The 14,669-nt window shown below is 40.3% G+C and overlaps 1 protein-coding gene across 3 annotated transcripts in view; it reads right to left on the bottom strand.

Annotated features, from left to right (window-relative positions):
* NUP210 (nucleoporin 210) overlaps nt 1-14,669 on the bottom strand; it is a 2,490,054-nt gene that overhangs the window by 300,212 nt on the left and 2,175,173 nt on the right. For all 3 annotated transcript variants that reach the window (XM_044078102.1, XM_044078101.1, XR_006365597.1), the window contains one exon: nt 4,189-4,439. In XM_044078102.1, coding sequence (XP_043934037.1) covers nt 4,189-4,439 — 251 coding nt within the window. The remainder of the gene's footprint in view (nt 1-4,188; nt 4,440-14,669) is intronic.

A 14,669-nucleotide genomic window follows, 5' to 3' on the forward strand; every position in this document is an offset into this window, starting at 1 on the left:
ATGATCGACTGTACCCATTTGTCTTGTGAAAGGGAAAGCCAGGCTTCTGGGTACAGCGATAATCTTCCCCCGACTGCCTCCAAGGATGGACAGTCGGGCAACACCTCAGGGATGCTGGAAGGGCTTGTCAGAGAGAGGCTCTCTGCTTCCCTGGTTTTGTGGACCCCCTCTGCCCCTAGGGCGGTGTCTGTTATTATTACCCCATCTGCCCCTGGGGGTAAACTGACCACGTGTGTCCGGCGTGACTCCTTGAGATTTACGGAACCACATCTTTCCGCCCTTCTGTCCTTTAGGGTAAGGCCTAGAAGGGGTGGAAGAACGGACTCCTATGGCAGAAAGAGTCTTGCCGTCTTGCTCACACCTGGTCAATGTATCCTTCACCTGAGGACCAAACAATGTTGATCCATCGAAGGGAAAGTTTGTGAAGGACGCCTTAAAGGGATCTGCAAAATTAAAGAGCCGCATCCAGGACTGACGTCTAAGAGCCACTCCTGTCCCTGCAGCTCTACTCGCTCCATCTGCTGCATACGAAATCAGCCGCATGGAGGAGTTGGCTATGGAGTTAAGGATTCCTAGCTGAGAAGCAATCTTGTCCTGAGCCCCTGCAGCTGTAGGATCCTGTACTACTTCACCTAATTCTTTAAGGATGTCCCTTTGAAGTCTGGTGAAGTGACATAAATAATTCAGCGAATGCATGGCAAAGGTCGCTGAGAAAAACATCCGCTTACCATACCTGTCCATGGTCCTAGAATCCTTGTTAGGAGGATGGACTGGTACGGAAGGATCTGCAAGTTCCTTCTTGGTGGTGGCCGCCACCACCATGGCATCAACAGGGACACCTTTTGTAAGAAATTGTTTCTGAAGGGGCTGTAATAAATTTAGAAGGCCTCCTGGGAACTGGTTCTACGGAATCAGGAGATGCCCACGCCTTCCGAGCTATCACCTCCATGAGGGGGTCGAAAGGCGGAGACACCCAGGAGGTGGAGGGTCGAGATCCGAACGCCTCTAGGTATACCGACTCGTCCTCGGAGGGATTAATGGAGGGCCAGTTTCCCCTCTGTTTTAGGAGTTCTAGGATGTCTGAAAAAGAGACATCCTCAGAGGGGGATCTTGGGGACCCCTCCGACTCATCTAAGTCGGTATCTGAAGTAGTAGACTCAGGGGAGTCTAGGTGCTTCCTCTTACAGGTCCTCTTATGCGGAGGATCTCCTGAAGGATCAGGAGAATCCTCGGAAGAGGAGGTTCTTCCCAGTGGGGAAACCTGAAGCGGTGGATCTCTCAGTCCGGGAGCAAGAGAGTGGGAAGAGACATCTACAGGCACTAAGGGGATAGACTGCTGACTGAGCCCAGGGGCCAGCACACTCCTCATCACTTCGAAGGCTCCCCTCCTCCTCCCTCCCAGGGAGATCCGAGAGACCCCGCTCCGAAGAAACAGGGACTCCCGGGGGCCCACCAAAAGGGAAGGCTCCAAGGCAGATGTCGGAGCCGAGCTCACCAAGGCCGAAGCCCCGAGGGGAAGAGCAGGGTCGGACAAGGGTCCGATGCCACTCACCCCCTCGGAGCAGACCAGGGAAGCCCGACCACCGGATCCCTCCAAGGAAGGTCTCGAGGAGGAGATAAGAGTAGAAGCTGAAGGAGCAGAAAGGGGAGGTAACTGCCCCGCAGCCATAGCAGTAACTATTCCCATAGACTCCGGCTCCGAGCTCTGGAGGAGAGTCGAAGGAGGAACTTGAAGAGGGTGTGGATTAATAGTCATCTGTTGAGACGGACTATGAAGCATTTGGGCTAATGCCTGTGATTTTAACAATCTGCTTACCACTCTCTCTAAATCATGGTCTGAGAGCCTGGAAGACCTAGATGATCGGCTCCGATGGCTCCGCTCCGAAAGAAGAGGAGAGGCTGGAGCCGATAGTATCGGCTCCAAAGAGGGAGACCTGGACCGCTTCCTTGACGGAACCATCGGAGCCGAAGAACCCTCGGTTCCAGATGGAGCCGACAACTTCTCGGCTCCGAGTCTGGTCAAGGATGTATCGGCTCCGGCCGGAGCCGATACAGGCAAGGAAATAATGGTATCGGAGCCGGTCGGCGCCGATACCGAAACCTTAGTCACATGGTGATCGGAGCCGGTCGGAGCTGACACCAATGTGGCAGCTAAAGTATCGGCACCGATAGCCATCGGTGCCGAAGATTTAGTCAAAATAATATCGGCTCCAGCCGGAGCCGATCTCGACTCCAAAGGAGTCGGAGCCAAGGCCGGAGGCTTAGAAGCAGAAGCCTGGGCCTTGGAGGTCTTAGAGGGCTTGCCCGAAACAGACTTGGCCGGGGAGCCCTCCGGTTTAAGAAGTCCTCTCAAGATTAATTTATTTCTCCTTTCCTGCAGGACTCTCTGGCTGAAAGAGTGACAGATAGCACAGGAGTCCTGCAGGTGGAGAGGTCCCAGGCAGTAGATACAAGAAGTGTGACCGTCTGTCAGAGACATCTTCTGACAGCACGAGTAACACTTCTTGAAGCCTGAGACCCTCTGTTCCTTGGACATAGTGATTACACACACACACCCAACTCACACAGTCCCAGACTCAGAAATTTTAACTTAAAAGGGGAAAATATAAATCCACACACACACCCTGACAGGAAGGGATGGGAAGGGAATGAAGGCCCGACTAAATAAAAAACAAGTAGGGAAACAGTAAAACTAGACTAGCGACCTTACAACTACCTAAAAATGACAATTATACTAATATCTAAGAGAAAAACTAGGAATGGGGTGTCTAACAATTGTAAAACAATTTACTTACCACGAGCTGGCAAAAGGAGTACCTCATCAGCGAAGCGGCAAACGAGATCTGGGTATTTACTGCCTTGCATCATGGGATATGGGGCTGCCTCGAGCTGGTAAAAGTGACTCTCGAGCTTAGCAAGTGCCGAGTCGGAGCCAAGGATCGGCTCCGAACCCATCCAGCAAGAATGAAGGCGAAATTGACAACTTAACATCTTTCCTTCTCTACAACTATTTTTTTTTAAACGTAAAACCCGAGGATAAAGTGAGGAAAGGGTTTAACTATTTAAACACACACACAAACCACACAGATCGAAAAATTTGCTAACAAACTAACTCTAACTGCCTGGAGCTCAAGAATCCCGTGCTGGCGAAGCTGCGGCAAATGAGATCTGAGGATTGGAAGGAGGTTGCAGTGTAGTATGGGTAAGGGGGAGGAACTTGGAGCTCGGATCTTTAGCTTGGTAAGCTGCCAGCTCGGATCCGTATCGGATCCAGAACCCACCGGTTGATGATCAAATGAAGTTAACTACTTCAGATCATATATTCACATTATAAAGACCATGTCAATCACATCTAACAGTTTCTTGGTCATTGTAAAGTAGTACACAAAGATGAGATGATGGATGTGGCTCATCTATCAATTTACAAGATATCTGTAAATTTCTCATAAAAGATTACAGCTGCACAGTTGTCAAGTAGGAGACTGAGGACATCAGCTCTGGGACTAATTCTCTATTATGCAAATGGCATTGCAGCTGGCCTGGAAAGAAATGGCTACAGCCCTGTAAATGATAGAGTGATTAGCTAATGAATGAATACAGTGGATGAATTAAACAAAAGACAGAGAACTGCCAAGGATAACAAAAACAGGTATTAACCAGCATGACGGAACACTGAAATAATAAAATATGCTGTGAGAGGGCAGAAGTACTAAAGCAAGTGTGCAATGTGGTATACACGCATTTGATCGGCCGATGGATGGTCGATCAGAATATGGTCAAAAGCAGTGTGGCAAAACCTCAAAAAAGCAATCGCAATTGTTGCGAATCACAAAATACCCCCCCCCTTTTTGACCCATGGTAGCACTTGTTTAGGTGGTAGAGCGGTCGGAAATGTCTCATTTGGTATTTTGTACGACATTCTGACAGTTCGGCAATAAAAAATTTGATGATAACACTTGGTGTTATACCCGATCGAGCAATGTTAGCTCAATCAAACAAATGTATTCCGTGCAATGTATATATGCTTCCTGATCCTACTACTTAATAATGTGTACTGACATTTACAATACATGGAGAAAAGGATTTACTACATTTTGTAATCCCACAAAACAAAACAAAAATTAATGGATAAGCATAAAAACTCTTTAGGCAGTTAATAACAGAATGCTACAAAAATAAGTTTCTTACCTCCAAATGATCTAGAATTTCAGGAGCTCCAAATACAGTCATATCACTGTTTGTGTAGTAATTACTTAAGAGAATTTCACTCTGATCAGCATAAAATCCAGGATAAGATGGTAGCTCAGCAGCAATCTGCTCTCCAGTGAAATGGCCACCCTGTACAGTGGCCGTGACTATAGGTGCCGCTTTACTTGTGGTAAGAACTTTAAGCTGCTGTCCAGTTAACTTACGCATTGAAACAGAACAGATGTAGTGCCCTAAAAAATCAAAATAAGGTGTTTATTTCTTAAAACACTGAGATATGCTCAGTAAGCTCAAAGCATATTTGTTGGTAAGTATATACAGAGGAAGGTGAAGTGCTAGGTGTGTTTGTAGTTTTCACTGAAAGTTGAGTATTTTAATAAAGCAATTAAATGTATCAAAATAATGCAAAAGGGACAGGCCCAAAATTGGGGACAACTTTTAAATAATAACTGGTTTTGCATCAACATACACATTTCCTAAACAATAAGATACAAGAAATTCTAATGTTGGGCATTACTGAATGACACTAATCCTTCACTAGTTACCAGGACAAATCAACTATTTTAATGATGGAAAGAGCAAAAGCATGAGGCAAAAATCAAAGAAATTGAGGTATGTCCCCAAGATAAGCATAGACAGACTAATGATGCACATAAAAAAGCAAAATGCACTTCCACTAATAGGTATTGAATATACAACTATTAATCATTACAAAAGCACTATATATTACTGATCTGTGAGGATCTTCAGAAGCCTACTCATATATTCCCATAAAATTTCTAGCTCTTATATTTTAAGTACAAATAACTCAAAAGATAAGCAGAACATTTACAAGTTGGCCCTATAATTAAGGGACAAGGAAGTTAAATCAGGGTGAATTTACGGTTATCCATCCATTCATCCAAATTACACTTGAATGGTTTAAGAGAAGTACTTTATGCGGAGAGGAAGATGATTCCTAAAAAGTGGTATTTTCTGCAGTATAGATCTATCTCCTCCAACATGTTCTACTTCTGTTGCAAACAAGATTTAGATCTCCTAAGCAGGAGTTTATGCCCCCACTGGACTTGCAAACGCAAATTAAGTCTGACAGGATACGGTCTGTTGAGGCTCTGTATAAGAGGCAGAGATCATTCTCAGCAGTCTGTATGACACCAATAAGAAGGACAAAGAAGGCTTTGAGATGGCCTGCATAGTTTTTTTTATTATTTAGGCCCTTGATTTTTTTAGTAAGACTGTGTTGTGAGCATTCAAGTTGTATCAAATATTTGGATAGGTATGCACTGAAGTGGGCATAATACTCAGGGATTGGCCTGGTGAGTATGCAGTAGAGCAGAATGATCATATCCCTGGACCTGGACACCACACCCTTCATAACAAAAAGCACTTTTTTTTACAATAGTGGCTATGTGGTCACTGAAGGACAGTAGTTCACTGTCTATATATGTTCCCACTGCCCAACTACTAGATCAGGTTTCAGGGCTGTGTTGTCAATGAGATAGTTACAAGGGATGTCTTGCTTACTACTATATACTTTTCTTGGCATTCAGTTAAGTCCATGGTTTTGACAACACATATTAGTTTAAGAAAGGCCCTCCTGCAGGATCCTGGTGTCCACAGGGGAGTTTATAATGGCTACAAACTTACAGTCATCTGCAAACCTGATCAGCCATAAACCCTTAATAGCAACTCTGATCTCAGAGAATTAAATGCCAAAGAAGAGCAGCCCAAGGACTGGACCCTGGAGTACACTGCCAGTGAAAAGTCTTCTGGAGGAGGTATAGTAAGCCCACTCTAATTTCCTGGGTTCTATTTGTGAGACAGTTTGCGATGCATCAAGTTACATAGGGATTAACATTTAGCTGGAAGAGGTCATCTACAATATCTATCTGAGTGTAGGATGGTGTTGAACATCGTTGCATGGTCTGGATATGCAGTGTTTAATGCCATCATCCACTTCTTCAGTAACCTTCTGAAAGAGGTTAACCAGGTTAAGTAATAAGGATTGCCTAAAATCCAAATTGGCCTGGGTTGAGAGTTTGTAGGTTACCAATGTCATTATTTATTAGTTCCATAATGGTCGCTTTTATAGCTGTACATAGGAGGCTGGTCAGACTTAAGGGATTATAATTTCCAAGGTCCACTGACACCCTAACTTTGTGCAGGGGAATGATAGCTGTTATCCTCCACTCATCCAGCACAAAGCTTGTTTGGAGGCTGACAATGAACAGCCTCTATATGGAATCTGACGAGTCCTGTTTCAGGCTGGCCAGTAAGCAGTCTGGTATGTTATCCAGCCCCACAAAATCATGTTTTTTGGCCTTGGATGGGGGGTATAAAAGTGGGAATGAGATCTGGGAATTTATGAAGAGTGGGGTTAGAGCTAAAATTAACAGCTACTAGACTATGTCCTCTGTGTCCAAGTATTTAATATTGTTTATTATTATCTCTGCAAATTGTACGTCACTATTTCTAAGGTTTCTAATACAGTTATAGAAGGCTTTGCAGTTTCCCTTGCCTGGAAAGTACTTTTTGCCATATACTTGAATTTAGTAGATTTGATCAGTGTACAGAGGGTCCTTGTTAAGTTCAGCAACAACTTTTTTTTTTTTTTTTTGCATCTTGAGAGTTACATTTATTTTTTTATTATTATATAACCCATTTATATTTGGTTCCATCATAGGAGTTTATTTTTCAATTTGCCTTTGTATTTACTTCAGAAGGGGATAGATGTAACTTCTTCTTCTTTTGGCTTTTTCCCAGTTACAGAGATGTTTACTGATTCCTAACTGTGCCAGTTTTTCTATCAGCTGCATTGGTACCACCGTATTAAATGCAGAGCTAAAGTCTATGAACAGCATCCTCACAGTCGTCTTTACCCACTAAATGCTTAAGGGAGATGTGTAGTGCTACTGATATGGCATCAGCCGTGGATCGGTTAGCACTGTAGGCAAACTGTAGAGGGTCAAAATCAGGAGGTAGGTTTGACAAAAAATGCTTTTTGATCAGCAGCTCAAAACATTTCATAACAGGGGATGTCAGAATGACTGGTCTGAAGTCATTAGGGCTGGAGGGAGTGGTATACTTAACAAGTGGAATGATGTTAGTTTCCTTGTAGCATGAGGGTATTTTTGCCACGGCAAGAGAGGTGATGAATATTTCCTTGAGCACTGTATGCACTGTAGAGATTTATGCCTAGTTCTGAGAGTTTGTCAACAATACCTGAGTGGGGTACTCTATCGAATACCTTTGCCAGGTCGAGGTAGGTGGTATGCACTGTTTTCCCCTTCATCCACAGCCTTGGTGACCCCTCTTGAAGAAGTCTACTAGGTTAAGTAGGCAAGACCTTCCCTTAACAAAGCCAAACTGGGATGGGTTCAGTGTCTGTAAGTTGCAATGTCCTTCTTGATCATTTACATGACAATTCATTCCATATCTCTGCATATTATACTTGTCAAGACTGATGGGTCTATAGTTTCTGGGGCCAGATGATCCATCCTTATGAAGAGGGATGACTGTTGCAGCCCTCCATTCATCTGGCATGTAACCTGTTTTGAGGCTGTAGTTGAAGAGTGCCTCAAACAGCCCTACTAGATCATGTTTTAGACTATTTAGGGGGCAACTGGGATATTGTCAGGGCCCAGTGAAGCAGTGTCTTTAGCCTTAGCAAGCACATACAGGACCTGCTTCCTGATGATAGTTGGGGGGAGGGAGATGTGCTACAAGAGATTTCACAGGGGGTAATGGGGGGTGAAATTGCATCTAAATTTACCAGCTAGTAGATTTGCTATGTCACCATGGTCAAGCTTGTGCCATTTACCACCAGTTCTGCACGCTGCTGAGTATTACCTTTATGATTCTTGACATAGCTGAAGAAGGTTTTGTGATTATCCTTAGCCTGGGAGGCAATCCTGACCTCATAGTTGGTCTTGTTGGACCTTAGTAGACCCTTTAGTTTCTTGTTTAGTTAGAGCTCACAGCTGTATGAGACGTTCTCTTTCTGATTTTGACCATGACTTTTTTTCACTTTTGATGCAGAAGGCTGTGGATTCTATTCCAACACCAGCCAGAATGACTGCTGACACTGCAGTGAAGCTTAATGGGGTTGCTGCAATCCTTTTTGATGAGACACTAAACCAAGGTACCATCTGCTTGAATTGGTGGTAGCTTAGGTGGCTATAAAAGATCCCACAGCATCTACCTCAACGAGTAGGGTTCCTTTATTTAACATGACATAAAAAACAATGACATATTTACAAAATGTATATATTTACAGACACATATATAAACATTTCTATTTTTCTTTTACTATTTATTATTTTTCTTATAACATCTTCATTGTTATTCTTCCATAACTGAACCTCATTCATTTTTCTACAACCATAATCTATTTTCTTGCAATATCTCTGACAAAATTAATTTCCCATTGAACAAAATTTCAGTCTTTCATTCCAAATAACCTGTATTACATAAAATAAATTCTTATCTAACCTCCTCACATATTCTTTCTTCTTGATCTTGTATCTATCTATATATAGTCATATGTATATCTATAGTGTTCATGTCATTAACATTTTCAAAAACCTTTGCCTCTCAAAAACTTTTTCCAGAATTTCACCACTCTTTTACATTTCAAAAAATATGCTCTGTTGTTTCTTCATCCCCACAAAATATACATACTCTTTCAAGTTTCTTTTTATATGGTACTTTACTGGTAACTTGTTCATTACCAGTCTCCATAGGAAATCCTGACACACTGCTTTCTTGGCACATCATTTTCCTTACTTTAACAACTTTAATCATTTTGTCTGATAAATTTTCCCTTGGATTTATATAATAATATTATTCAGTCACATTATTATACCACATCCTTCTATCTTTTTCTATAGCATTTTTTTATTTTCCATATCTGTATTTTTTCTTGACGATGTTTTAATTTCTTCAATTTTATATTCTTTTTTTGCTTATCATCATCTCCCAGAACTTTTTGTACTTGTATTTAAATATTCTCACTATTAATTTCTCATTCTCTTCCTTTACCCACTTTAATACTCTATACAAGTTTAAAGCAGTAGAATAAACAACTAGATTTAGTAACCTCAAGCTCCCTTCATTTTCACACATATACAGCACACCTCTTTTCACTGAGTTTAATCTTAAACCCATATAAAAGAAAACACCAATTGCATAATTACCTTTTCATATTTTCTGGGATTATGTAAAAACATTGATATATATGCTATTTTCCTCATTAATACAGAATTCACCAAACCAGGTAAACCTTTTTCCTGAATGCTAATTTATATGTTCTCCAGAAAATGCATATTTATTGCATTTCTTTTATCAAATCCTCCCATTGCATCACAACTATGTCATTTTCCCCAAATTTTATTCCTAGCAAAAACACTTCATTTATTGAAAAATACACCCCCATTTTCACCACATCACCCAGACCCTTACTTTTATCATTATCCAAGGACATTCCCATTTCCTTTAAACATTCATTCAGATAAATCAAAGCTTCCATCGTCCATATTTTCTTCTTGGCAACTGCCACTATACCTTCTCTGCATGTTAAAACTAATGAATTACCACATATCTAGCATTTTTAATTTTATAAGCTATTTCACTCACTACTGCATTTATTACCAGTGTAAGCAATGTTCCACTCATGGGACATTCTTGTCTGATACCACACTTCATGATTATTTCCTTACTCAGCCACCATTAACACACTCGTGCTGTTATTTTGATATGCTCACATACTCCAAATTCTATTACATAAGCCATACTTCTCCCTAACAGCCTACAAAGAATCATGTCCTACTGTAGTAAATGTCTTTCTAATATCACCTACCACAAGTTTCACATCCTCTCATTTATTTACATCATCCACAGTTTCTCACAGCCAATAACAATTCTCAACATCTCTTCTCTTTTATACCATACATACTTTCTTCCATAATATCTTTCATTCTTTCTTCCATTCCCCTCTGTATTACTCTCATAACAATTTTATAATTTGTGTTAATGTGATGGATCTCCAATTTTATTTTATTTTTCTCATCTTTCTTCCACATACATTTTAATATCCCATACATAACCTTTCATGAACAAATCCTTCTTTCAATCATTCATTTATACATATACAAAACATTGTCTTATCCATTAATTTTGTATACATTCCATACTCTATATATCTGGGCCTGACATTTACTGTCCTAAGCACTACATCCAATTCACTAAATTTCTTTTTCAAATTCTTCCTTAACTCCTTCTGGATTTTTTTTTACTGTCCACTCTCTTATTTTCCTTCTTTTTACCCATATATATTTTTTTCACATGCTGTACTCATAATTTGCTTGTGTTATTTTACCTCTCCTTTTACATTTTTAATTTCCCTCATTATATTAATATCCTCCTTTACCATTTAATCAAATATGTAGATACCTTCCCTCCCTTGTAAAGAATAGCTCTTCCTAAATAACTCCTTAATTGTTTCTTCATTTTTATCTATTTCTTCTTCCTTATCATAATACTTCTCATATTACTCTGTAAATTCTTGAATAGGTTTCTATACATTTTACCATATTTCACTTTTTCTTCCTTTCTTGCATCATCCTGCCATTGAAAAAATCACTTTCTATACTTTTTTTTAATTTCAGTCCACTATTCAGACAAGGTTTTATAGAAGTCCTTCATGGTTATACAATCCTTCCATAACTCCAGTACTTCCCACTCTCCAATTTCATCCCATTTATTTCTCATTTATTCTTTTTATTCCATTTCCTATCTTAATATACTCCCTTCCATTTCCTATCTTAATATACTCCCTTTCTTTCATTGCCTCCATCCATATTGCTAAATGGTCTGAAAAATCGGTCACAATGGTATTACCATCTGCTAACCGCAAGCCTTTCAATAATAAAAGTTTAGATACAAGCGGGCCCCCTCCAATTTAGACGTCCATTATCTTTACCATTATTTTATCACTTGCTATAGATATTTTAACATATTTCCCTTTCTTGTTACATGTTCCCCTTAAATCACAATTAAAGCCACCTGCAATTATAATTTTCATGTCAACCACCACATAATCTAATATTTGATGAAACAGATTCTCTCTGTCATTGCTAGTTATATATGCATATAATGCTATAATTTTATAAACATGCTCTTTCCACTTCACATCCACAACAGTTAACCTCCACATCATTGCCAACGTTGCATCTAGTATTTTCACTGTTTTGTTACACAATACAGCCACTCCAGTACAATGTTCACTTCCCAAGTTCCATATTATATTTCCAACCCACACTTGCTTCTCTTTTCAGTATTTCTTCAGTTGTCAGGAACCTTGCATCCTCTTAGCATCCACATCACATTTAGCACACCAGTTCAGTATCCCTAGCTTTCTTGCAGGTAGTAATATTTTCACATTTACTGAAAGCACTCTACAATTATTGTTTTTCCTTCTTTTTTTTAGAGGAAATATTTTTAAATTTTCTATTTTTTACTCTTTCCCCAAATTAATATTTTTCCTGGGTTTATGTACAAATAATCCTTGATCCTCAGAATCACATTTTTCAGTGGCTTGAATTTCAACACAATTATTAGTATCAATCCCTTCTCCTGATCTCTCCTCCTGCATACACTCTCGCTCATTTTCTTCTACTACAGCTGCTTCTTTCACTTAGTACACCCTCTCTCCCAGCCTGTTGTTGTCCTTCCTCGCCTATGTTTTCTCCCTCTCCACCAGCATCTTGTTGTCCTTCCTTGTGTCTGTTTTCTTCCCTTTCTTTTTTCTTTTTTACTGTTTGCTGCTGATGATCCAAAAGTGATATTTTTTAACACAACCTGCATTCAGGCACACACCGTCTTTCAGTATGTCCTTTCTCCTCACACTGGTTACATTCAGGCACATACTTTCTTGCAGCATGCCCTTTCTCTCCACACTGGTTAGAATGTACCTTGTTACAATCATTAACTAAATGAGAAACATCCCCACAAAGGAACAATGATTTAGGCTGCCTAGCATATCTTAAACTCCATCTATGACTAGCCACAAAAATTAACACTTGGCAAGTGTTTCATCATGTTGTTTTCACATTTCAGAACAATTTCCAACCTCCACCCTCCATTCCAGAAGTTTCTTTCTTCTCTAACTTTCACAACATCATCAATAGTTTCACACAGACCCTGCATGCATTTTTAATATCATATTCTTCCAATATTTTTAGCATTTAAGTTACAAGAAAAATAAAAAAAAACTATTCCATAGACAAATGCACAGTCCCAGAAATGTTATGATAAGCCCATCAGTTTCAAATGTTACGTCACAAAAAGTCTCTGGCCCAATATGTATAAAATACCACATTTCATAGCTTTAAGACCCAGAGCAGTTACCAAATTGTCCCATACATAACATCTGTCTGTTAAAATGCCATTTTTGTTCTTATTCTCATAGATGGCCTTCTCTTCTTTTTAAAAACAGTTTTTACTTACAGCTTGTCACTGCTCTGATTTCTTGCCTGCTGTCACTTTTACATGTTTTAGTTACTCCATTATCTGATGCCAGACCCCTTCTCAGATCGTTGCTGCTTTCCTCTTTTACTTTCTTTCACTGCTCCATAAGGCTTCACTGCTGCACTCCATGCTGCCATTTCACCCGGGTCCTTTTCCACATCATCAGTACTTCTAAAGGTCATCAGACATTTTACCCCATGAAACAGCAGAGCTATCACCTACATCATTCTGCTTATTTTTAACAAATCATCTGCAAGCCTTCCTGATGCCAGTTCTGTTATCTGTACCACTTCCACAGACTCGTTCCTTTCTCCAATGAGACTGCCAAACACTGCTCATTTACAACATCTACCACATAGGAATCTTTATTTACATTCTGAATTTCTACACCGTATAAACTTTTCTTCAAATTCTTACTTTTCACCTTCAAATTCTCTATAGCTTTCTTCTCCACCTCCATGCTGCTGCTTCACTTACTGCTCTTCTTTGCTGCTGTGGGAGACCTCAGGTGTCAACTAGCAGCTCCAAAGTATAAGGGAAGTGCTCAGATGCCTTGGTTAAATTTCCCCAGTAGTATAAACACCACCTTGGGTCTGCCCTGTAAAGAGGCTACTAGCCTACTGGGATTAACCCAGTCAAAAAAGGATAAGTAAAACAAAAATATTAAGCTTAGAGGATGTTTCCAGCTTCAGTCTTAAGGTAAATGTGACTGATATGTGGTCCAGGTTGACCAAGGTAGGAGTTACAACTGATAATAAGCACAACTGTCCTATATTAGCGAGGACCAAGTTCAGGATTTTATCAGTCCTAACTCGGGTATGGACTAACTGGTCCAGAGCGTTTGTATTGATAAAATTGAGATATCTCTGTATAAACATGCTAGAGAATGTATACACCTCCCAGTTAATGAAGGGATAGTTGAAGTCCCCTAGGAAAAATGTGTTTAGATTAATGCATAGGGAATCCATACTATTTAAGAGTTATGGGCTAAGGAGGATACAGGGAGCATCCCGTATTTAACCACAAAGTGATAAGACATCTTGTTAATGGTATGTTGGACATGGAGGAGTTCCAGATTGTTATCTTGTTTAACTAGTCTGGATGTGAAGTATGTTTTGTACAAATATGGAGACACTGCCACCTTTGGTGCCTCCATGTACTGCAGTGGGCCTGAATGTGTGGTTGGTGATAAAACCTTACATTGATGGGGTGCTCTCAAACCATGTCTCCATAAGAATGCATATACTGATGTTTTCTAGCATACAAATTGCTTGTAGGGAGTAGATTTTTTGTTAAGGCTCCTGGCACTAAACAGCAATACCTTTAGTACCATGATTCTGTCTTGTTATGTTGAAAGTTTTTGAGGATTGTTAAATTAAAATAAGCACTATGGGAATGGACAAAGATTAAGCCATTATATGAAAGCCTTGCAGAGAAGGTGCAGACCACCTTCAGCAAAGCAGTTAGGACTGTCTCCTATCACCTCCTAGTCTGCCATATACTGACATCAGAAGCCAAGCCAATTGTGTTTGTATTGTGGCAAAAACCATGTTCAAGGCTAGGTTCATACCTGTCTCAGACACATTCTGAGAGAGCTATTGTGTCTCTCTTCATACAGTCCAGTGAAGTACATCTCAAGTGTTTTACACCCATGTATACTATGATTGTGTCATACATGTATTTGTGGTACATGGAGCTGAGAGACTACATGATGTGGTGAAACCTGGTATCGGACAGGAACCTGACCATGACCTTCCCTTGCACAGCCTGGTGAGTGGCCCATCACTATTTAGGTTCATAGGTTCATACTAGGCTATCTGCCCTAGGGCATTTATAAGCCTAGCCAGATTGTGTTTGCTTTCACCACCCAATTTAAATTAAGTTTGCTATGCCCTTTTTCGAGGTTAGTATACTGTGCCTCTGTCTAACAGTGACAC

This window comes from Protopterus annectens, chromosome 7.part0, assembly GCF_019279795.1.
Source record: "Protopterus annectens isolate FY-2018-M chromosome 7.part0, PAN1.0, whole genome shotgun sequence".
In the NCBI taxonomy this organism is placed as follows: domain Eukaryota; kingdom Metazoa; phylum Chordata; order Ceratodontiformes; family Protopteridae; genus Protopterus; species Protopterus annectens.